The sequence below is a fragment of the Tigriopus californicus genome, chromosome 7 (genome assembly GCF_007210705.1).
Source record: "Tigriopus californicus strain San Diego chromosome 7, Tcal_SD_v2.1, whole genome shotgun sequence".
Classification (NCBI taxonomy): domain Eukaryota; kingdom Metazoa; phylum Arthropoda; class Copepoda; order Harpacticoida; family Harpacticidae; genus Tigriopus; species Tigriopus californicus.
In genome coordinates this window covers 4557479-4583089 of record NC_081446.1, presented here as the reverse complement: position 1 = coordinate 4583089, position 25611 = coordinate 4557479, and the positions used below count along the sequence as shown (strand labels likewise).

The following is a 25611-nucleotide window of genomic DNA, read 5'->3' as shown; positions in this document are numbered from 1 at the left end:
AATTTGATCATGGAACAGCTGCTGGTTGGCTACTCTTGGTTTAGGCTTTGGTCGGCAAGCGGGGGTTCGTTTTTCAGGTCCCTCGCAACCTCCAGGCTTTTTGGGTAGTTTGGGTGATACCCAGTGCATATCTTTGGCGTCAGGAATAGTTGTGGATCTATGAAAGGGGATGACACGGGTTTAATTCTGGAAATCGGAATGGGCCTGATTTAATGCAAGACAAAAAACAAACTATGCCATAATATGTTGGCGAAATTAACAACTTGAATTGATGCCCATGGAAAAATAATGTAACGGCACCAAATGGGCACCTAAATCGCGGGGGGGGGGGGGGGGGAATTTTTTTTTTTGTGGGAGACAATTATTTCGTGCTTTCAAATATTCTTTTAGTTAATATTTGGCCTTCAAAATGATTGTTTTTACGAGCCCTTGTCATCATGTAGAGGGGGGAAGTGATTTAACTCTGATCTTTAGGGCAATTTTATTCTTAATGTGCTGTATTTATACTCGTCTTAGTTTGCTCCTTGAACTGTGCACTGTATATATTTCGTATGAGGTATAACATGAAATCTTGGGAATCTTCAGAGGGATGAAGCATGTATAATCAAAACCTCCATTGAGCAGATATTGTATACTTCACAAACTAGGGCCCTGTGATTGCAACTAATGATGTCTGAAGAGTATTTTAAGCTTTAGAACTTACCATTAAGGCGCAAACATTTTCAAAATTGTGTTTGGTTTGGATCTGGGGCCCATATGGACACATTGTTTTGAAACAGAATTGAAATTCAGTTGCTATGCATATATGGTGGGCTGAACTCACTGCCGTACTCTTCGAAACACATGGCCATACAACAAACTTTTGCAAAATAGTTTCATGTTGTCTTTTTCATGAGTCTTTTTTTGCTTTTTTTTATAGGCTCATATCGTTGCGTTGGAGAATTTTTTTTTTGTGGGAGACAATTATTTCGTGCTTTCAAATATTCTTTTTAGTTAATATTTGGCCTTCAAAATGATTGTTTTTACGAGCCCTTGTCATCATGTAAACCTGTGAACTTCCAATTCCTAGATTACCTGTCATGTCTGATGAAAGAAGGATGATGTTGGCAAGAATTGCTATACAACAAAAGTGACACACCTTTTACCCATGATACCATGTTTGCTAAGCGTGATCTTAATGTTCATAAACATTGGTGGCTCTTATCTCTCGTAGCCAAGACAACTCTTTCTCTCCTCATATGGGAGAATGTGTTAATACTGTTTATTTTCTGGCAAATTCCGGTTTATATTCCATGTGATTTGCAGCCATTGGCAAAAATTTCGAGCTGTGAGTTTTGGTCAAGCCCTCTCATTGAAAAAGTGACCATTTCCCATGTCAAAACTCGAATTGAAAGCTGAAAAATATATCTCTAATCTTCCCTATTACTCTATCTCAACCCCATCTAAGTCCCCATTGCCTTTCATAACATTTTACTTCTTTTCAATCTTATCAAAGAATAGTACTTTTATGATATTTTGGGAATGCCTCAGGAAAGTAAACCACTCTCTCACGTTAAAAACGTCACCCTAGTTCATGTTCAAACAAACACACAACAGATCATAACAACACACAGACAGATCCTGTCATCTATGAAATACACGTCTATTTCTCTCTCCGGAAGATCATTGCGAATGTCTACCTCAATGGTCTCATCCATGGCTATTCTTCGGACATAAGACATGCCCGATGTGCCTACACTTGGGCTCTCGCCCATATCATCCCCTCCCCAGGAAGATGGGCCCCCAGAAACTAGAGAGGAGGGTGAATTGGCCAGCGACGACGAAGACGAAGACCAGGAGCAACCCAATCATAACAATCAAGGCCGACCTCGGGCCAATTACCCGTCAGAATATTTACGTAGAGGTGAGGTTGATGTTGGTGACTGATTTCCATGAGTATTTTTTGCGGGAAAAATGTTAGCCATCTTGAATGGGAGCCACGAAGGCGTGTCGGAACTTCTTTTTGTGTTTTTTTTCACTAGCTTTTCTTACCGCTGTAGGGAATCTTTATGAAATATTTGGTCAACCTTGGCAGACCTGGTTAGGCATTGTTTGGAGGGTTGATCTGGAATGCCATCTTAAAGTGTGTCGGACTTGAAAGTTGCTACTTGATCAACAATGCCTACGTATTCCCTAGGAATACTAGAGGGAAGCACTTTAATTAAACAACGAAGAAGCACGAGAAAGGTGGACTTTATTGTTCTAATTAACCTGGATTCTCGAGGGCTTGAAGGTGCTCGCAAGACGCACATTAAATCTTTGCAGTATCTAGAATTGATCCTTAATTCTGGGTTGGGACATAGGTCATGGATGTTATTGAATTGTTCAGTATCAGATACCTTTCGTACCTTATCTTAAAGACTGTAGAGTCCCAACTTCTTTAGTCCCTCCCAATACGAGAGCTCTCCACTCCATCAATGTTCTTAGTGGAACACCTTTACACTTCTTCAACCTTTTGCAAACCCGTTGAGCTCATTGGAGCCCAAATGGGCGAATCATATTCAAGATGCGGCTGGACAATTGACTTGTAAAGAGTTAGCATGGAGATTCTATCTTAACCGTTCGATATATCCAACCACACGTTTGAAAAGCTTTACCTACTTTCAACTGGATGTGCTCGTCGAAATTTCCATTTTTTTGGAGGAAGTCGCCAAGAGCCGCATGAAGGAAGGTCCTACCACCTCCACGAGGGCTATTCTTCCTGCGGCTCTTGAGGTCGTCCAAGATGTCATCAGTCCTCCTATATTGAGGCCCCCATTGCCTCAACCTCTTCCGAAGCTTCTCAGATTGACCTCTGAACAACTTAAGGCAGTGTCGGGCTGACGCCGAAGATCTTGGCGGCTTTCCAAGGAGTGATTCTCGCGTGTAGGAAATGTGAACAACCTTCTTCGCTTTGCTTGTTGCTCAGCCATGGTTCACTCTTTTGAGAAACCAATGTTACGAAATACATTAGTTTATATTCCACCATTGAGCAGATATTATCATGGCTTGTTGAAATCCTCAGCTTGTGGAACCAAGGTCAAAGAAACCTTAGTGTAAATTTTGCTTCTGCACCCTGTACACATAAGTCCTTCATGGACGGACAAGACCTGCTAAATATCTTTGTCTACATTATCTATGAGTTGAGTGTTAAAAGTCAAAGTTTTCATTTCGACTAGTATGAGGCTTGAAAAAAAACCCGGAATCATTCCTGACAGTAAACGTTGGCAAAAAAGAACAAAAATGCAAGCGATAAACTGCCAAAATAACGATTTTTGTTTTGGACCTCGCTTTCATTTGCAGGACTATCTTGCCTTGCTTTCGTACTTTTCTCCTACTTTAGCCACCACTATGGTTGCCGAGATTTACTTGAACTCGAAGTGAGGAGGAGAGCAGAATACACCAACGATTGTCCTGACTGACTCTTTGAATTGTTTGATCACTTACCCATCAATTTTGAAGAGATAGCTTTTTATGTATTACGTGTATGGATAATTTCGAATTGAACATTTTCCAAACTAGTCTGAAAATGAACCACAATTGCGAAGATGAAATTGCCACTAGAAAAAAAATTTAATCTCGGGCGAGTTGTCGCCTCCAATTTTTTTCGCGATATCTTATTCAACATATTATTGGCTTGAATTCGATAAACCTTTAATCAAGCTGAACATCTTAACATGTAAACTAACTGACAAAGAGTTGCAACACAGATTGTATAGTACAAAAAAAAATTCACTTGAACCCTTCCGCCAAAACTGTTTCTCCAGAACGAATCATACTAGTTGTTTCTTTGGATGCCGGTCATTGGCAGGATGTCAGATTGCCAGCTCAAGGCATATCAGACTCCCAGGATTAACTTTCTTGAGCATGTTACCATGGCATCATTCACGTTTTACATTTTAGTTCAGAACAACGTCTTCCCTATTTGTACCAACTTCAAACTTGATTTCACTCACACTAAAAAAAGGCGCCCCCGCAAAGATAAATTATGAGCAATTTCGTTAAAAGTTGACAATTTCCTGATGCTTATATAAATAAAATGCAAGTTTATGATAGGAAAATGTAAGGATTAATAAGCTTAATCAAAGTTTTGACTAAGCCTAATCTATGGGATGTTTTCGAGATTCTTTTGAAAGTTGATTTGTTTTCTCAGTTCTAACGACTTCGAGAGAAATGTGCTCTCCCAGATTTTGATCAAACGGAAGGGATTATCCATGATTGAATTTATGAGAGTTCGTGGCGGCAGTGATCTGAAATAAAAAGACGCAACCCAGCAACTTGATCAGCACACCTTAGAAGGTCAGGGTGGTCAGAGGCTTCTCTTTGCTGCGGATCCCTGGGTTAGTTACACTCATGTCTCACCAATTTAGCGGAGTTGTTATGAAAGGGTGAATCTGAAACCAATTAAGGCATTCAAGCCAACATGCTCGTGCAATTCAGATACCAAAGTGAGCTCTCCGAGGATTGCAAATCTCACGGACGCTTCAACAAACAGAGAAATCAGGTTCCTAATATTTCTTGGAATAGCCGGCCATATTGTCATCCAAAGCACCGGGATTTACATCTAAATTTTCAAGACTATCGACATCCTCGTTCGTTTGATGCATATGATCGACAAACACGCATTCGCCAATGTTACAGCCAACGAAATCATGCCAGTCACCGTGATGCTTGTGATGTATATCAAAATAACTTGAATAAGTGCTTTAAACGTCGTCGCCCTGGTCAATTAAACTTGTGGTGTGTGACTGATCCAAGGTCTCGGCACTCCCTGGATTCTCTCTACTATGAAAAACGTTAACATCGAAGACGATCGGTTGGCTTTAACAAAAATGGCTTTAATTGTGCATCATCGATCCCTAAATTTTATATTCATGGTGAGACTGATGAGATATGCAACATTACTTTAATCACAGACAATATGTACCGGGATTAGGAGTCTGTAATCAATTATTCATCTCAAAAGCTTGTGAAGGGAAGGCAATAGGTAAACGGTAAGCTAATCGATATCTACCCAGAGATTCTGCTTTGACATATTTTGAGGATTAAAAATGTTCATCATCATGGCATGGTGTCCGCCCTTTTACTGGAAAAATAATGTTCCCGATATTGAAAAGAGGAAGGGGAGCTAGCAGCATTCATCCTCCACAAGTGAAAGTATAATCGCCTCTTAGATCGTAGGAACTATTTCGAAAGACCATGGGTTTTCAATGCATATCAAATCTTCAATCGAAGAACAGCGATAGCTAAAAGCGATAGCTAAAACTGTTTTCTAAAAAGACCCCGACAAAACATTGGGACTCATCTGTTGGCTTCAAATTTCAAGTTGCGAACCAGGTTTTATTTGGACATCTTGCTATGAGCCAATTAGGATTCATATCGGTTTGTATTTGTTGAAAACATGCCGTTGTCCAGGAAGTCGTTCGTTTGCATGAAGAGGTTCATAGCTTTCAGAACTTGAGAATGTGAGAGCAGAGGCAGAATGGCATTATCAAACCATGTCGTGCTTCTCTTTTGGTTGATTGGGCTCTATTTTGGTTGGGTTGCCATAGCATTCGAATTTGAGAGCAAAATTTATCTGTTCTTTTGCCTCCATCCAATCCACTCATGGGAAAACGCTTCATTTGATCTCTTAGTGTCTTGAAATCATAAGGCATTTTGTGCAATCGCGCCGATTTTCCTGCCGGAAATTTGGACCTTTTGGTCATCGACGTTACAAAAGTTGGGGTGAGAGCACCTAATTGTTAATCTCTTCGATTCGCACGGATAATTGCAAAATTTAAATTGATTTCAATTATGTCGATGAAACTCTGAATAATAATCAATCTGTAAACTGGCAATTTTTGAAGGCTAGTGTGAGCAAATCGTGTACCCGTTTTGGTTCAGGACATTTGGATTGAATCCTACAGAAATCCACTCATTTCAGATTTTTGCAAAAAGAAACCTAGAAATCCTTAGAAATTTGTCCGGCATCCGGCAAAATCTTAGAAACTCTGAAACCCTCCTATTATGCGAAAAAGGAGCTAATTTCAAGAATCTTACCAAAAGGTTTCCAGATCCACTAAGAGTAAACCCTCTAGATTTGTTCACCCTGCTTAGGAATATCGTACCCTTTCACGAGAAATGGGGGGTTATGGTCACTGCTGATGTGCTGAAATTGAATTTTTCCTTTTTTGGTTGCTTATATGATTGAAATTTTGGGATGCTTACTTGTTTGCAAATATTTGAACCATATTCAAATAAGTTACGTGTTGCTAAAACGACATGACTTTAACTGCGAACTAGGTGTGTTTATATTTTATTATTTTGAAGTTCCATAGTTATTGTGAAATAATTGCTCGCATTAAAAACTTTAATTGAGTTTTGAGTCTCAGTGAACTTATGAAAAGACAAACAAGGCCAAATGAACTGTTTTTAATCTTTGACTCATGAAAAAGAGTACTGGACATGTTCTTACGGCAAGCCTGATTTTTAGGGCAATCAAAAACTTTTTAACTATCAAATATTATTTGCTCTGTTTTCTTCCATAAGATTGGTCAGTTACATGAAATATTCACCGAATCTTGCTCACCTGCTGGAAGGAGCGATTTGGAAGTGTAATAAATGGAATGTCCAGTTACTACTAATTTTCTTATGGCAGGCATCAATCAATTTTACTGTGGCCAGCTTTGATACAACTTGAGCTCGCATTTTGAACTTGAAAGGGGAATTAGTTTCAGGAAGAAAACATTAGTTTTCAAGCAACCTCTTATTTCTTTGTTTGTTGCTCTGCTCCTTTTCGTTCTGATTGTCAGATCCGGTTTATTGCTCAATTTGACAAACAAAACGTGCAACTGATAGCCAGATGGCGTGCCCAAACAATGGTTGAGACAACTTGCAACGTTGACTTGAGTTCAATCACGGACTTCTAGAGATATGGACTGCAAACGGAAGCAAAAATATCTTATCTCGTAAACCGCTCATCTTATTCCAAATAAGCACTTCATACGACCCCAAGATCTTGTTGAATAGATGAACTCAGCCAAGTTTGAGCCTAAACCTATGCTTAGGGAATTCAAGAGACATGTTCAAAGTTATGTAGTAAACACTACATAAAATTTGAATTTTCGGCCTGCTCTTGGTCAGCTACATAAGCTTTTGACAACATAACTTTGAAACGATCGACTTTGCATGTAAATGATATAAAATTAACCTACCGTTAATTGAGAAGATCTAGGTTTCTTATTTTATTACTTTAATTCGAAAAGTGGCTCAGAGTGGCTATGACCAAGAGCAGGCCGATTTGCCGGGAAGTTCGTTCGCAGTCCATATTTCTAGAAGTCCGTGGTTTAATATAGGTCAGAATAGCTTGCTGAAGATTCGCCAAAAACTTCATGTTTTGTGATTGACAAAAAGCATTGCCAGGTCTAATAGCCAGCGATGATAAAATTAACTTTGAAATAATTTCTGCCATTTACTACCATGTCATTGCGGAAATTGTCAAAAAAATGGCAGAAAGTGTCAGGAAATTGTGGAATATGGTCAAAAATGGCCGAAAAAGTGCTTGAAATGCTTGATCTAAATAAGAAACAGTAGCCAATCATATGAGAAAAATATTGGCATGATCCTTACTAAGTGCATAATTTAGAAGCAAACATGTTTGAAACTAACTTAAGTTCGAACAAGTCCGCAAATATTGTGATAAGTAAAAGTATTATCCATGAGCTTCAAATTGTAGCTTCAACATGTGCACATCTAGTCATTCATTTGAGAATGATATTTCAATCTATCTGACATACAATGTTGACTAAAAAATAGACCAGTCTCATTGCAACCCTTTTCATGATCAATTGTCGCGGTAAAATTCAAACATTCAAGCATCAGACTTGAGTGACATTTTTTTGATTAGTATCTTGCATTAATACAAAAACCCTCTCCCAGCATGTCTAGTCTACAGTCAATGATAACGAATTGAAAGCAAATGCACGTATACTAAAAGGTGTTTTAAATATGTCAAAAGATTTTCTATTTATATAAAAGTCAAGATATATTCTACAATTAAATTTATAAAATTTCATATTTGTGGGTATGCCAGAGCATCACATGAAGATTTACGGTTGTACATCCTTGAAAGGTAAGCTTCAAAAGTTAAATATGGATCTTCCACTTGGCCTCATCATATTTCATAATGACAGTGCTATCAAAATGAAGTCCACGTCTCTCTTAACCAGTTACACCCTCATCCAGCCATTTTCATGGTTATTGATCTGCATAAAAACGCCAGACTACTTGGACAAGTTTTCCACCCGCGAGCTCTTGGTGTTCTTCTTTTAGAATTTTCCGCAAACCGTCAAAGTTTTCAAGGGGCTTTGGGGACTCAATTCCGTCAAATCCGGATCCATTGTAACATTGTATCCAATCGTCCAGGCTACTTCAAGCAAACGCCTTGAGTGCATATTGTTATCTAGGTCTTTAGCAATAAAAGTTTCATGGGATGGGGGCAAATCGATAAGTTTTCTAATAGTGCTTTCTCAAAACAGGCACAATATTCATGGCGTTGGTGTCATACACCTTTGAGTTTGCTGATGTAAAATATTCTGAAATATGTCCATGTACAGTAGAAATGGCATTTACATTTATTAATTGATCGCCGGATTTGAAATTTGACCCAATATGAAATTAATTTGCACGTTGAGCAGATATTCGAGAGGGTTTCACTCTCTCGACAACTCCGGCCATCTAGACTTGCGCAAACCAAATATATATTGATAACCTTCTTTGATTTCTTGTCAAAGTGTAAATCAATTTCAAATCCGCCATCCATTAATCCCCCTTCTCACCGGCGACACTTGTTTTTTTTTTTCATATCTGGCATTACATTGCAAACTCTAGGATCACTAAAAATCGATTCGATCCGATTAGCCACCTATCTTAGTTCACAACAAAAATCGGCTCACGTAATGGTTCGTCTATATACATATCCATTAATAGCCAGGTTACCCTCCATCTCCCTAGATACTAATCCATTCCTCGACACCTGTTTTCATTTGGATCTTAACCATGAAAGGGTCCGAATAGTCATGATTGTGAGGTTCGAATCACTGAGAGGAAATATGAGACGAGTCCTTGTCGCTTCAAGCAAACCTCACCAGTCGGTCGACCGACTCGTGTTCAGATGTGATTTTCTATCACTCAGCCTGTCCCTTGGCTGTCGTTCATTTCACATCTGTTCGCCTTAAAGCCGATCCGCAATTTAAAGTATCATTCGGTCCATTGGTGCAAACTTCGTTTCCTCTTCATCCCGTTCTCGAGATTCTTGTCGCCTGTCACCGCGTCGACGGTGGGTGGGAAACGCGGCTCAAAATTCCTACTCTGGGGATGGAGCTTGTGCTTGGGATCAGTACGGGTCAGAATGCGGGTGGGGCCTTGAACCTAGTCTCAGTCTTTAGGTCGTAGATTGGAACTCGAGGCCAGTGGACCCGAGGTCATCAGGTGAGGAGGACTGAGGGCGGTAGATAGAAAAATGCTATTGGCGTGAAGGGCGGCAGGGTTTGCTACGTGTCCCTTTCCCACTGGAACCTTTAAGTGAGATTGAGAGTCGTTACTCATTAGTCAAAGGCACTAGTTGTGTGTTTATATTTAGAAAGCTGGCGACTTTCTACTATTATCTTAGGCAGGAATAAGTTTGAATTATTAATGGCGCATGTTTTGTTCCACATTCACTTTGTTCTCGCAAGGTGGATTGATTGATCGCCCTTGGTATTGGATTGACATACTACTTTCTGATCTAGATTCAAAAATGGTGCCTCAACCCCCGTCCGAGTTGGTGGATCTCAATGTACCGGAGCTTTTGTATTTGTGGTATGTGTCTGAAGGTGTTCGTGATGTTCTGGGCAGCCAGCAATGGTTGAAGAAGATCAGAACGGGCAAATACCCCGCGTTCTGCATGTTTGACCACGACTTCTGTACTCATTTCACGAGCATGGAGAAATTAAATAGACACTGGCTGAAGAACCCCACCCATAAATGTGACATCTCGGGTCTTCTGCAAAGAGGGCGAAAGCTGGCCGAGCAAGATGCAACAGGCCACGCCTTCCCCAAGGGTCAATCTCGGTCCCCGCTCAAACGGAGCGAGTCCAATAACCACAAGCCTAGGACTTTCAGCGAACCGTGTGAGACTTTGACCACCTCCGAATTGGCCATGTTGAACACATGTTTGTGCCGACATTGCGGGGCTCTCTTCGATTCACATGAGAAATTGCGGGAACATCGAGATCTGGCTCAAAAGCAAGGCGGGAGTTGCCCCAAATTAGCCACCAGGAACAGCAACCCTGCAGTCCGAACTTGTAAGTAGAATCGAACGGATAATGGTAACCACATGGTGGACTGACATTGTTTATTTCAAATAGGTTTCCGTTGTAAGCAATCGATGAGCCCGGAGGAACATACGCAACACAAATCAGACTTGTTACGTAATTGTCCCCGGTTTCGGCATGGACCCAGAACACCATCGCCTTCGATAATCCGAGAGAGCCCAGCAGCTGCATTTTCTCCGGTCTCGTGCATCAGTGAGGCAGAAATCGAAGCCAACTCAGCCATTCAAGAGCCCAATGTATCGTCTTCAAGAATTCGAGAATCGCCAAGTTCGCATTCGTCGAGTTCTTCCCCACCAACCAATCCATTGAACAGTCCCGGGACCGCCCATTTTCCTCCTTCTTCTGTCTCAGTGCCAAGTCAAGACTCGATTCGAGAAGACGGTCGGGCGTCTTCTTCAAGGATCGCCTTAGTCAGTGGGGATATTGGGGTTTCTACTCCGAGTACCATCCCTCTCCCTGTTCCTGCTCCTGTTCCTGCTCCTGTTCCTGCTCCTTTTTCTATTTCTGCTCCTGTTCCTGTTTCTACTTCTGCTCCTATTCCATCTCCTGTTCCCTCTCTCATGCATTTTCACCAAAACATTCCCCCCTATCCCAATCAAGTGCTGGAAATTCAAAACCGAATCACCAACCCCTTGAACGAGGTGGATAATATGGGACGTTTCAACGTGTACGAAAGTCCTCCTCGAATCGAGGCGGAGAGTCAAGTGGATAGAGTAACCGAGTTGGACGGACAAGCAAGTTTGCAAAGGTTGAAACGCCCACTTGATATCCCTGTTCCTCCCAAATGTGATTCGTTTCTGTCCCAGAGCCTGGAGAAGGCTCACAACAGCAGGATTATTGCCTCGCTCAAGAACGAGGCGAAGCGATTAAAAGCATCGGAAGGACCTATGGCGTCAAGGGATCCCCGTCGACCCCTTATTCAACAGCCTCCTTATCCCTCGCCACCGGCTGTGTCTGGATCTCAACCAAGCCGGCGTTATTCCTTCGATGCTATCCCTTCCATTGGAACCACCAGGAGAACCTCAGGGGAAACGGCCTCACCCATCTTGGAACCTTCTCAATTGAGCAAGTTTAATATGGCCATGCCGAATCCTCTGATTTCTCCCATAGGCCAAAATAACGATATTGATCGAGATTGGCAGGCATTTCAATCTAAACAGCTTGAAAACCTCAAGGAACCGACCAAATCTCTTTGTCATCGAGATCCAAGGTTGGTTGCCAAAGCAAACACGAAGGAATCTCCAACTCTCATTCAACGACCTGTGGTCGATCTACCTTCCCCATCTGAACTCTTTAACGTCGCAACCAAACCCCAAAGTGCACCTCAACAGCCTCTACCATCTTTGGTGAATAAATACAAAGTTGGTCGCGTCAAGCGGATTGTGCCGCCAACAGAGACGAACCGTACCCAGGAGGCTCCATCGAAATCTGCTACGTCATCCACTCCGGTGGCCCACGCGGGATCGATAAAGGATTCAACGCCCAGATCATCTTATGCACTACCAGCACCCGTAAAGAAAAGCCCCGAGAAACTTAGTGTAGTGTCTACCACGCATGTCAAGCCTCAACGTCCAAAAGTACCTGAATCTCCAACGCTTGTTCGGCCTTCTCAAACCCCAAAGTTAGGCCATAGCTGCTCATTTGAGGATGCCTTGGCCATGCCGGATATAAAAAAATCCTTGGTCAAAAAGCCGTTGCAATCCTCCAAAGATGTGAAGGCGAAGAATTCAAAAGATCATCAAAATACTACCTCGCAAAGTTTGACTAAAAAGCCCATCAGAAAAGTCTCCAGAGCCATGGAGGGAGCTAATGAAGGAGCAGTTGCCAACGCGGAAAAAAATTTGGAATCGGTGGTCAAGAAAAAAGAAAATGTAAAAGTGATTCGCCTACGGAAGGAAACGAAGCCCTCTGATACCCTTTCCAAGTCCGACTTTCCCATTTCCAACCCTCCGGATGAGTTATCAACCGTCGCAAAGAAAGTTTTACGTGAACCCAAAGATAAGAAAACTAAAAGCAAGTCGTCCTCGAAGTTGACAAGAAAAGTGTCTAAATTGACTCAGCTCAATGAAAGCATGCCCGTGGAACCGCCAATTATTGGCAATCGCGGGCAAGAGCAACTAAATGTTCCGCTTCGAAGTAGTACGGATCCTAAAACGGCTACATCTTGCTCGGAGTCTCAAGATGATACCATATTAAATAGGACTCCGCCCAATGACGTTGAAAAAAGTATGGAAACATCAACGGAGAGTGATAAAATATCAGGTGCTCCCATCGGAGAGGTCAACCCATACTCGGATCGTGAAAGCATTCATGGAGGAACGACCTCCAAAGATGGCCAGACAGTGGAGTTAGATTCCGAAAACAACATCCAAGAAGATCCCACAATATCAAATGCTATTGAGTCAGATGCCAATCCTCTCGCCACCAGTAGTGCCAACCAGTCAACTAAATGCATCAATGAAGATATGGAGCCTTTTCAAAGTCCGAGGAAAAATGCAAGTCCAATCAGTTCAGTTCCTTGCGAAACAGAAAGTGAATCTCTTCCTGAGAACGAAGAATCTTACAATAATACGGGTCTCCAAGCTGATAAGGAGACAGCTGAAGAAGTGCCATCAAAGGAAGAATCACAAGAGCGTGTGCTCATCTGTACCAAAGACGATTTAGTTCTGCAGACCATTGAAATTAGTACCGAATCTAGTGAAGAACCTAAAGATGTTCCCTCGACGAATCTCGATTCTGGAACGATTGTTAGTGCCGAACAAGAGTCATCAAACCCAGAGATTGGTCCATCAAATGAAGATAATCAGATCGCTTCAACTGCCATTTCGGAGAGTCCGAACGATTCCAACCCTCCCCCAGAAAACGATTTCCGTGTTACTGAAGATGTCAGTGTTCCCAAAGATTTAGGTAGTGCTCCTGTTATGAATGCCACTGAGGGGGTTCACCATTTACAAGCACTTGCTAACAGCATGTCAAGTAATGGAGTGAATAGTATTGAAGAAAGCCAAGATTCTCCTATTTCAATGCATCTGAGTGAGAACGCCTCTCATCACTCAACAACAGGCAACACTTCTTCTCGAATTGATCCCACAATTACGAAAATTAGTGCCAAAGACACTCTTCAAATCTCAACCGAGGGCCCAGGTCTCGAGGAAGTGGTTTCGGAGACTCCCGTCACCTTAATTTCGGGCCCGGACGAATCGACTACCGAGCCTTCTGATATTAGTATGGCTATTCAATGCCAGGATGAAGTGTTTTCGGAACCTCTTGAAATGGAAATGGATGTCCAGCGTAATATTGAAATAGGTATTGAGGACCTAGAGACGGACCTGGGAATTCAGTGCAATGAGGAAGTGGTGGGTAACGAAACCCCCAGAACAGGAATCGAGACGCCGATGGAAACACCCGCACTTTTCCCAGGAAGTTCCGAAATCATTGGCGAAGCTCAATTTGATCCAGAGTGTGTACCGGAAATGCCAGCCCCCGACCTGTCGAATCCTCCAGAACATGTGTCAGAGAGACGATCAGAAGCTCCAGCCTTTGGGGATGAGCCCTCGATATCTGACGAAACATCCGAGATGAGGGGAAATGTCAAATCTAGCTCAATACTTGAACCCGTGACATGTGCAACAGGTTCCGTACCGGGCGTTCTTCCACAAACGCAAGTGTCAAATACACCTGATGAGCCAGAATCCGTAAAACATCTGTCAGGTCCTACAAATTCAAAGCGAAAGCGTGGCAGACCGAGAACTCGACCCGTCGACATGAAGGCAAAAATCTCACGAGTGAATAGTGGTAGCAAAAGAGGTCGAAAACCATCCAAGGGGCCTCTGAGATCTCTGCAAGAAGCGCTCGGTGGTGAAGACCATGAAGAAACCAGCTCTTGTGACAACGACCAAGATTTGGCCCCTTTAGTGATCTGCAAGAACGAGGTGAACTCCATCGACAATTGTCCAAAGTGTGGAACCAAATTCGACCCAATCTTGGGGCGTTACTCCATGAACATTATGACCTTCGAGATCTCAATCAAATGTCTGACCTGCGACCGCTATGTGACCATTCGAAATGCGTTTGACGTCAAAGAGCGATCCCTCATTCGTTAAATCTGATCTGAATCCATTCTATTCAACCCAAAAGACAACACGTTCCCCGGAGCTCCAAATGTGAACCTTACTCATGTATCAAAATGTTTATCCCGTAAAACAGATCATAAGAATACAATATTCCAGTCAGATATTTGACTTTTTTCCTTTTTCAAACGTCAAGTAATCTAGAGGGGCCACATCTAACCAGGGAAACCCTAGATCTTTGAACATTTTGATGAAAATCTCGAAATCAACTTCTTTTTGCCATATCAAGGGCTTTGAGACTTCTAGGTCTTTTCGAAAAATTGGCTATTTTCTAGTCTCTCCCCAAAACCATGAATACTCTCGGATTTCAAACAAAATTTTCCAAATGTAATGATTCCGAAAACGGCAATTCTGTTTTTCGCCTTCTTGCTACATACTTAACGAGTAGTCTAAATAATTTGGCATTATGGCTTGCGGTTGAGCCAAACCTGCATTCTTAGGTATTCATTGTACAAAGGTGAGAAGAAAAAAAAGCATCATTCACATCTAGTTTTTAAAATTTCAAACTTTCTTCATCGGCAATTTATTTTTTTCAGCTCCAAAATGACTCCAGGCTTCGGGTTTTGCGAGCTGACCATCTGATCACCCTGCACTAATCAATCATGGCCAAGTCACCCTCCGAGATCGAATCGGTCCTTCCATTGTGAATCCCAAATGAACGGTCCANTTGAGACTTCTAGGTCTTTTCGAAAAATTGGCTATTTTCTAGTCTCTCCCCAAAACCATGAATACTCTCGGATTTCAAACAAAATTTTCCAAATGTAATGATTCCGAAAACGGCAATTCTGTTTTTCGCCTTCTTGCTACATACTTAACGAAATCTAAATGGAAGAACTTCCAAATTTGGCGAGTGTAAACTTGAGAAGCAGAAGATCGTAAGGTCCGGAGAGTTTGTCCAAATATGATTTAAAGTGCAGTCCTTCGGATTCGTCATCAAATGGAGCTCATGGATTATACGGAATTTGATGTACTATCGATTTCTGCATTTTAATGTCATCTTTCTAAAACGAGACGGTTACTCTTTGTAAAGGTCAGCACAAGGCAAAAATAGACAGTGTTATTCTGATTCATCTCGTTCCTTTTGGAACCGTTTTCACAATTCCAATCTGATGACAACCGTCTTGTAATTGTCCCAATTCTTTTTGCCAACAGGAAAAGGCTGATCCTTGCCCATAAGTAAATCTTCTCAAGACTGGTCAGTCATTTCGGCTAATTCCATAAATATATATAAAGAGCCGGCTGACTTTTGCTCGGCAAGGAAGCCGTTGTCTCATGGCCGAGGTCCAATGAGGAACCATTGATTTCCCAAGAAAAAACTGGGCATGGAAGGTTAGCAAAGTGCCGTCCCATGGCCAGGGCAGATTGTTCCATTAGCAGAGCAAAAAACTAATGAAACATATTTGCCGCACATTCTCCTAAAACAGGGTTTTGGTTGTTTTATCTAGCAACTTGGAGTTTTTAGGGGCAAAAATATTTGAGTTGGAATGATGAGGGAAGGACTTCTTCTACGAAGAAGTAAAGAAGTCCTTGGATATAGATAGCTCCCCTAAGATGCCAGGAAATTTTGATAATGTATACAAATGGGTGGTCGAAAATAGTATGGCCCCAAACGGAGACAAGTTTTGAGTAATGGCTGTTGGTCATAAACAAGAGAACAGTCCACCATTATATTAAGACAACCCTAGTAAGCTCGTTCTGGACGTTTCCTTGTAAAAGATTAAGGAGTCGTGATCGAAAACAACGAACGGTTTGAACAGCAAATTCAAATGAACGTTCCCAAGGCTTTTCAGAACTGTGGCTGAAAATATTTAGGTCGGGGAATAACGTAACTATGATATGAGTTGATGACCGTCCCTCTTTATGGCAATCATACAACGCCATCTGAAATTTGCTACACCAATCCCTGTATCCTGTATGACTGCTACCAGATACTTCAAATATTTAAATGGAGCCATGGTCTTGTCTCAATCCAGGAGCAACAACATTGTACAATGCCAGGAGGGGAATGACTTCTTTCTCAATCAACTCTGGGAACCTTAACCAGTTCAAACTTTGAAGTAGAGTTTTAGAAAGAACTGCGGTCCAAAATTATATAATTAACTGCCTTTTGACCAAGCATTTTACAGTTCATGACCCTCTTTGACATCAAGATCTTTATTTTACAGAGCGGCCAAGCGAAAATGTATGCAATGACAAGCAATTTCAGAGTAAGTCCTCAATCATAAAGAAATTCTTCTTTTTTACCAAGTTCCCAGCCCGAAAAGCAATCTTTGGTTGCCCATCCAACAGGGTGTTTGTAAGGGAGTGTCCTGGACCAACCGCCCAAAATGAATCAGGGTCCCTAGTGTTTTCATTTCCTACAGAAACAAAGTGGTAATAATTAAAGTGCATTAAAACGTGCTTTTTCCATGGCGCAATCGATCATTGTCGTTTTCTAACAACCTCTATTATGGATTGGGGCAGAATTATATTGATATCTGTTTATGAAATGTTTTACTGTTATTGTGGACCAATTCAAGTTCCTTATTTTGAGAAATGATTGCAATCTACCGTTCAAAGGTCTGCTTTCTTTTGACTCTTTTTTTCATTTCATAAAAATTAATATTCATGTTTTCGCCGTTTTAAGAGCAAAAATTTTGGGCCGATTCTGGCTAAAATCTAATTTCAAGGTGATGTTTGGTCGATTTCGGCGGAAAATTCACGTCACTAAAGCCAAAATAGCGGAACAAATAGTCTCTAGAATATAGTTACAACATTGAATTTTGAGCCATATAATGACAACAAACGTGAAGTATATTGTGAAGGTCAAGTATTTAAAAGACGTCAATGAGAGAGACAAGTGCCCTTTTAAGACCATAATAACTCTATAGCAAGTAAATGATTGTGACAATAAGGGATAGACTCAAGTTTGGGCACTACTGACTTGTCCGCAGTGCTACCAGATGAAATGGATCGATTATCACCTAACTTTTGCCAAAAATAACCAGTTTCATCACCAGAGTTTTGGGGCTCCAAAGAAAAATAACCAAATACCTATTTAAATGCAATCACCTCATGAGCTTTGCTGTTATTTATAGGGCTGGCCAAAATTTGAAGATTCTTTATTGACAGCAAATTTGCATGAAAAAAAATCGACCGAATTTGCACAAAAATTTGCAAATAAACCTTTCAAAACATCTGGAGGTTTTAAGGCCTGCTTTTGCCTTCCCTATCAAGCAACACATAGATGAAAAGGAAAATTACATCACGATATCTTCCAGCGTTGGGATTTGAACTTACTATCCCTAGCGTGCAGATCTTGCCTTGTCCATGCTTATTCCTAGACTGATCAGCATTTTACACATTGTTCACATTTTGTGAAAAAGATAAATCTCAGTTCATAAGAAAAGAAAAGTAATGGTAAGACAATTTTTCCGAAACTAACCATCCACCTCATGACCATTTACCACAAAAATCATGAGAAAACGTCAAGATTTGCCTGATTTTTAAAGGAGAAGTTCATTAATCAAACAGAAGTAAATTCCAATATTTGAATTAGAGTATCTTAAAAAGTTGCAAAGTTAAAGAACTATTTCAGATTGATGGAAAACATAAGCAGGTGGTTTGTAATATGTGTACTTTTTTAAAAAAAGATTTCCTATTTTAGCCAACCATAGCCAACCAAAGTTGGATTTTTCGGATTTTTCGAAATCACCAGATTTCGAGATACTTTTTGCTGTAAATCACCAATCATGAGATGCAAAATTTTGTCCCAAAATTTCTTGAATAATCACCAGTTTGGTGATAAATCACCACACCTGGCAGCACTGCTTGTCCGGGTCCCGAACAGTATCGTTGTGAAAATGCGTCAGGTTTGCCGTTTTCTAAGATTCAGTCTTGCCATAATATGACATGACTCCAACCTAAAAGAAATAACACTGAAAACGAGTATGCCTAGCTAGCTCGCATAGCACTCTGTAGGTTTTGCTTCCTCTATGGTTATAAGGTATATGATAGAGCGTTGTGTTCAAACAGCATTATTCAGTTTCGAGAAAAATTCCAAAACATATCTTGGCAATTTTTTCTACCTGAAAAAGACAAAGGTAACAATTTTGATTTCATTGTTGTATGGAATTCTTGCCCACATTAAAAAATGTCAAAATCTATAACATTGTCTGTTGTATGTATTGTCTGCAGAATTCAAGTGAATGCGTGACCACGTATACTTATGATGATTGTAAAACAGATTTTCAAAGATTACACTTTAAGTGTGCTTTAAGTGACATCATGTAGTATATTGATCTGTTGTGAGTCTTAACTCTGAGGTTGCCTAGGAGCCAAATGAAAAAGTCTTAGGTACACTAGGTCAACAAAGGAACTCTTTATATTTTCCTTGAACAAAAACAGCGTCAAGGTGAATTTTGAATGATTTTACTACAGAGCACATAACTGACATTTGAGTAAAACATCATTTGTTTATGGCCATGTAATGAAACAATTTGATTTTGAATGCTACAGCATGCGATCGTTGTTCAAAAAGAAAGATAGTCAAGCTATTCAGAAAAAAAAATCGTTCGAAAACAAAAAGAGGTTGAAGCGCTGAAATGGGCAAAAGAAGGAAAAATGTTAATGAATTTTCAATTGTCTAGTTTTTCAAGAAAATTGGGAAAAGTCAATGAAAAAAACTTTTTCACCTTAAACAATAAAAAATGTAAGAAAATGCTACTGAATCAAATGATGAATTACGATCGGAAAAGTAGTCGACTACAGGATGACTGAAGACATTATGATACATTATGCCCTTGTTCCATCACAAAGATTATACATTTGGAAAAGGAATTTCATTCTTTTCATCATGAAGCCCCTTGAAATCAGCAATCATTTCATAGGTGAGTAGAGAAGGTAAAGTCATTAACAATAAATTGTGGCTCAAAAATTGAGAAAAAATAATGCTATGTATTTACCGTCCGTTCTCCGTAATGTGGATGGGATTGTTGTAGTGCACTCCAACTAGCATTAGGTAATGGGCAACTAACATTCAAAACACTTTTGATAAATTTATCCCAAGAGCGACATTTGTTGGATTCAATTTGGAAAGATTTTTCGCTCCTTTTTTATCAATTCCAAGAATGTTCATGTCGACTTCTGTTTTGTTCCACCCACCGATTTGGTGAAGCCATTCTTCTTTCTTCCGGGCAATAGATGTCTAGAGGTCTAAAATATGCATCACCAATCCTAAGAGCGATCCACTGGCAATATGGGCTTTTTGGCTGGCAAAGCCGACTTCCCAATTTCTTCCCTCAACCCTTCCTCGGATTAATTTAGGTCACCAGCTCTTCTCATTCCCAGAAAAGATCTTGAATGCTGGGCTAAACTCTCTAAGCCAAAAATTATCAATGTGCTGAATTGGCATAAAAATATAATAGTGCGATGTCTCTTCAAACAAATTGATATCGCATCCCCGTTGGTGTTTTGGTGACTTGTTAATAGTTAATATTCTGCTTCACTAAAGAACTGTTCTTCAATCTTACCGAAATTTCAAGTCTTGTAAGTATTTAACTTTATTGAAGCCTCATTACATTTAGAGCTTAGTAAAGAGTTCAGAAGGACAGCACATAAAAAATGAACCCTTTTCCTAGACGAAGAATAGTACTCGTAATGCTGAAAAACTGGCTCATACCTGCGATGATTGAGACAGCATTAAACCCCTGAGAAAAAAAGTCTAATCACTTTTTTCCTCAAATATTTCTTTCGAATATTTATGAACTGAACAACTCCTTGACAAGCCCGTCAATTGAGCCTAGTTTTAGGGCAAAGAACTAAATGAATATGGGAAATTTCCTCTTCAGCTTGATTGAGTAGAGGGTAGAAAATCCAGTAGAACGAATGAGAGGATCATTAATAATCCTGACCATTGGTTGAGGCTGGTGACCCTGCAATTGACATCCAATCGAACAATTATCTACGGGAATCCTCGGCAGATGTACTCCCTTGTGTCGAGTCATCATTCCTGGATTGTTTTGAGTGCAACTAGTTCACTATTTCGTGAATGATTGCATCTCGTTAAACCAAAAGTTAACCCCCCATTTTGAATCAACTGGCTTCTGCTTTCAAAACTCTCGTAAAATATAAGCTATTAGCATCAATCTGGTGGCCAATCTTCTTCTTTATTAAGTGAGGGGTGACTAAACGCACACATTGCACAATAGATGCTTTTATCTCTCATTTCTTTGGTAAAGAAAATCAAACATAATTATTGAACAAGTTACCGAAATGATGTTGAATTATACATAGTGCCTCCGGTTCGATTCACCTCCCTTGACCTTCTCATGGAAGCTTTTGGACGCTAACTACGCCCACAGACAAAGGACCAATCTGATACAAACTACTTCGAAACTGCCTATTGGAATTGTTAGAGATGATTTGATGGCTGGCTTTCCTAGGTGAGTAAGGCTCATTCCTCTGACTCAAACATCTCAAATACAAAAAATATCAACAACCTGCGCATGTCCTTTGTCATGAAGATGGCTCAGATGATGAGATATGTATTTCATTAGAAAGTATTGAATAGCAACTCCAACAAGCATCCCAGACCTTCTTCAGAGCGTTTGAAGTCTCATGTCTTCCTCGTTTTCTTCTGACTGAAAGGAATAAAAAGGGGAGGGGGGAGGCAAAGTCGGAAAGGAAGGTTTGATGAAGTTTCCAACAGATGGATGGGCCAGAGTTGTTTCATCATAATGCGACACCCTTCAAAAATGCAAAACAAAATTCTCCCCCTCGTGAATTATAAGTTGAAGAAGAGTGCTAAACGAGTCGTAACATGTACAGTACACCATGTATGTATAAGCCGAATCAAGACAAGAAAGAAAATCCACGGCTGTCTTGGTGTTTGAAACAATAGTGAACATTGAGACGGACCCTGTTTTAACCCATTCATTTTATCCCACGCGAAACCCCTAAAAAGGGACCAAACGAGCCAAGGGGTTATTGCTCTCAGGAAACATTTCGGATGATACATTCACGGTCTGACTCTCGACATGGATCTTCTTGCTGTGTCGTCCATCTGCATGCAAAGCGGATAAAAACGGCATTGCCGTCAGCCAAAAGTCGTAAATACCCGATCAAGATGGAAAAGAGGAGGAGAGCGAACCAATTGCCAAACTCGTCCCCATCATTTTCACGCGCCTATCGTAAACCGATCACTGACTGTCCCATATCTGTGTGTTTGTAGTACCCGTACATGTACCCACTTACTCCATCCAAGAACTTGCTCCATCTAACGTTGGCGTGATTTTATCCCTTGGAACATTGGGATGTTCGTCAATGGCTTTCCGTGAGAAATCTTATGACGAGCCAAAGGCTCTGGAGGTAAGGAAGGATCTGAGGAAAAGAAGGAACCTTTCCCAACTCGATTTTTCGCTTTTTTTTGTCATGTCGTTGCTTCGAATTGGACCTTAATTTGAATTTTGAACCTAATTTTTTAAGTGGGAGCTGAAAACCACAATTGTATTTATTACATGCTTTATTCGATCAATGTCTCATAACCAGTCTGCATTTCATTACTTGTAGTCAGTCCTTCAGGATAGGAAAAGCATTCTGTCATAGCTGAAATCTGTAAATGGATATAATGTCACAAGAACGCAAAATCACTCTCTTTTGTAAACATGCTATGATCGATATTTTCGTTATAGCTCTATTGTTGTTCACATCAGCAATGAAAGTGAAAGAATGTTTCCAAAAGTATTTTCCTTGCATCAAATGCAATATCAAACAAGTACCTTACCTTGGTCTTTAATCCATCGCAAATTCCAAACCCCTTTATTTGCCCCCCATCATAAAACCTTCATGAACAGCTCCAAGTATGATGTTGCCGTTGAAAGTTTAGTAAATAAAAACGAATGCCACGTAGATTGCGGAGGGAAATGCTTTGACAATATTTGGGATCTTTCCTCGTCCCCCTTCGGTAACCGTAAGTTTTATTGCCCCCATAGAACCCCTGTTTGGCATTCCCACCAAATTTCGTCCTTCCTGGGAAATCGCGAGGATCATAATCCATTCCAAGATACCAACCACCCATCCACCCGACCTTTTTACGAAGATTCATAGCAATTTGAAAAAAAAAACCGAGTTGAAAAACTTCTTCTTGGACAGGGCGATTTTGAAGAGTTCCCAGACCTCATGTCCCATTATCGCATTGGGTCTGATTTAAGGGGTCACTATTCAGAATTATTGCCCGATCAGGTCATTTTGAATATGCCAATCGTTTGATTTATTTCCCATTCATGCCTTTCAATATGCAAAAGCTCTGGTTATGGATGACCTCGGGAAATCAGGTCGACGTGGTACATTTTATTGTAGGATCTCTGCTGCAGCCTCAGACAGGAACATTCCTTGAGGATCAAATTCTTCCCTTTGCTGGTTAAAGCGCTTTAGTCGAGAACTCAGCCGATTGGAGCGATATCTCATGAAGCCCTCATTTTGCCCCTCAATTGTCCCAATTTTGGCCAAATGTTCATCCAATTGATATTTGGCTCCTAGGGTCTCCACAATCTGGCCGTAATACGCCTCAAAAGCTTCCGAGATTCTGCGGTTGAGGTCCTCATTTTTTGTCAAGTACATGATGATGCCCACCCAAGAGAATTTGGACGTGGCAGGGTTCGTCTCAGCATAAACGGGACTCAACAAGGATTGGCTTCCACATGACCAGCGCTGTTCAATTGGAACTGGAGCTGGGATGCGTTGGGTTTGAATCAGATCTAAGATCTCGTCGACCAAATCCAGCTCTTGCATGGGTGCTTCAATGGGAAACGCGAACTCTCGGACATGCTGTCGTCCTCCACATTCGAAGATCAAACGTTTATTACTTTGATCGACGATGGAATGTTGTGACTTCTTCCAAAAATCCAACTCAGCGTGGTTCACCGCCTTAATGTGATCGGGATTGAGAACATCCTTCCTCAATAGAGCTTCACGAAGGTCAGCGAAAGACTTGGCCTTGTATTCCTCCACAAACTCGCAATAGGTCGAGTGGTTCAGGTCGGTCTTGAAGGAGTCGTAGTACATCTGAAGTAAGGAGGCCTTTTGCTCCTCGGGTGCAATTGGAACATTCGAGGATGCGACTTGTTCCAAGTAATCGGCATGAGAAATCTCTTGGTATTCGTAGACTACCACGTGGCCTGTGTATGGTAAATGATGGTATTTAACGTGCTTGATGGTCTCGATCCTTTGCTCATGATCGGATCGGGCCTCTGGCAAAGACATGACCTTCAGCGTTTCCCTTAAATAATATGATGGAACGCATTTCAGGGTGAGTTCCACGATCACTCCAAACGTTCCCAAAGAGCACTTGGCAGAGTGGAACAAGATACCGTTGTTTGCCTCGGTGAGGATCACTTCATCCCCTTTGGCGTTGATGACCTTTATCTCCGTTAAAGCCTCTTCGAGCGTGGCCAAATGAAGGCCGGTGCCATGGCAACTGGTCTGAACTAATCCAGCGATGGTCATGCCATTGGTGGAGGGCAAATTATGGAGAGTTAATTTGGATTTGGCAAGAAATTCGAGGAGTTGTTCGATCTTCACGCCCGGCTCCACTCGAACTAATTGGTTGTTTCCATCCAAGTCCAGGATCTGGTTCAGTCGAATCGTGGACAGGGCAATACCCTTATTGCTACCCGGACCAATCCCATTCGGCGACATATTGGAACCCAGGAGTCGAATTTTCCGCCCCTGATTGATCTGTATAATGCGTTGAATTTCAGCCCTGTCATTGGGCTCGTAATATTCTTGCACTTGATTTCTCTTCGTTTTGGACCAATTCACCAGAAGCCGAGGCTTCCCGTCACAGATCTCGTCCGTCACCGTCAGCGCCATGGTATGTATTCACTCTGAGCTCTTCAACGTTCAAACTGAAACTGAGAACGATGCGAATTCATCTGCCTAGCAACGATTGTAGAGTGCAGTACACTGGACTACACTACTTGGACATACAACAAACTCGATATGTTTACCCACCGCATTGAATCGTGCGGACAAGCAAAGCTGTCGATGTTCAAAAGGCCAAACATGTCAGAGGTCAGAGTATTTGAGTGTGACGTAAGCTAAAACTGATTTTGCATAAGATAATCCAACTAAAACTGGTTTTCAGAAATACGTCCCCAGGTTAGCTAAACCGAGTTCAAATGAGTATGAAAGATACATGTAGGTACGAGGACAATGATTTTTATTACACGATTTTATAAGGATTTAAAAGATTGCCACCTTTAGATGAGATTGACGTCATACAAAATTAGCAAAAACATGCTCCACTTTATTTAGCTGCAAAAGTAGCGTTACGTTCCGAAGCTTTGAAAGCCATAGATCAAAAAACTCATTTCACGCACTCTTGTCTTTCAAGTGGAATTAAGGTTCACTGACACCGCCCTCGCTGACTGGCCTTCGAAGGCCAAGAAGAAATAAGGTCTTCCCACTGAACGCATCTTTCTAAGCCAACAATGAATGGAGGGGGGGGACCTTTAAGGCCCCAAAAGAACGCGAATCCTGGCGACAACGAGAATGCGATCGAGGGAAAACGACTTGTTCAACACATCTTGTTGACAGACCCTCTGTAATTTGCACCCTAAAGGAAGATCTCGAAGGAGGTAGCCCGGTACTATCCAAGGTCTCAGATTTCATAAAGAGCAAGACAGCTCAGCTCATATTTCGCATTGATATACGCAATACAAATCTGCTCGAGCTTAAAAGTCTTGAAAGATGAAACAATTTGTAATCTGGAAAGTTCGTTCTGAATGCGTTTGTGTATGTAATGATGGATAGTAATGGGGAGGAAGAAATCGTTTTGAGTAGTATATTCGAGACGTAAAATTAGAAATACTGAATAGGTACAAAAAGCACCAGATTTAAAAATAAGTTTTGTATTTTGATGAACGAAAAAAATGTGTCTTTTTCAAAGGCGTTCTTGTTTGCCAATAAATGTCATTTCCCATACACCAAAGCATAACCTTTAAGGGTGTCTGACAATTTTGGGTGAAAGTAGAAAAGGGCACCCATGTCAGCACTTATTTTAGTCTTGCAAATAAACATGCGTTATCAAAGCAAGGCCCTAAAAAATACGGAAAAAAACCAACGCACTA

The 25611-nt window shown here is 41.0% G+C and overlaps 2 protein-coding genes across 2 annotated transcripts; one reads left to right on the top strand and one right to left on the bottom strand.

The window, feature by feature from the left end:
* Window positions 1–1450: 1450 nt before the first annotated feature.
* On the top strand, window positions 1451–14476 carry LOC131883386 (mucin-17-like). Its single transcript, XM_059230849.1, has 3 exons — window positions 1451–1903; window positions 9789–10343; window positions 10407–14476. Exons 1-3 carry the CDS (start codon window positions 1720–1722, stop codon window positions 14474–14476), a joined length of 4809 nt encoding a protein of 1602 aa, XP_059086832.1. The 5' UTR covers window positions 1451–1719.
* An 8355-nt stretch (window positions 14477–22831) lies between these two features.
* On the bottom strand, window positions 22832–24352 carry LOC131883384 (uncharacterized). Its single transcript, XM_059230846.1, has one exon. It carries the CDS (start codon window positions 24350–24352, stop codon window positions 22832–22834), a length of 1521 nt encoding a protein of 506 aa, XP_059086829.1.
* Between the last annotated feature and the right edge of the window lie 1259 nt (window positions 24353–25611).

Excerpts from the sequence above, each read along its gene's own strand:
- LOC131883386 (XM_059230849.1), top strand. The coding sequence starts at position 1,720 with ATGCCCGATGTGCCTACACTTGGGCTCTCGCCCATATCATCCCCTCCC. Across the intron at positions 1,904-9,788 it reads GTCAGAATATTTACGTAGAG|ATTCAAAAATGGTGCCTCAA; the intron begins GTGAGGTTGATG and ends TTTCTGATCTAG. Across the intron at positions 10,344-10,406 it reads CAACCCTGCAGTCCGAACTT|GTTTCCGTTGTAAGCAATCG; the intron begins GTAAGTAGAATC and ends TATTTCAAATAG.
- LOC131883384 (XM_059230846.1), bottom strand. The coding sequence starts at position 24,352 with ATGGCGCTGACGGTGACGGACGAGATCTGTGACGGGAAGCCTCGGCTT.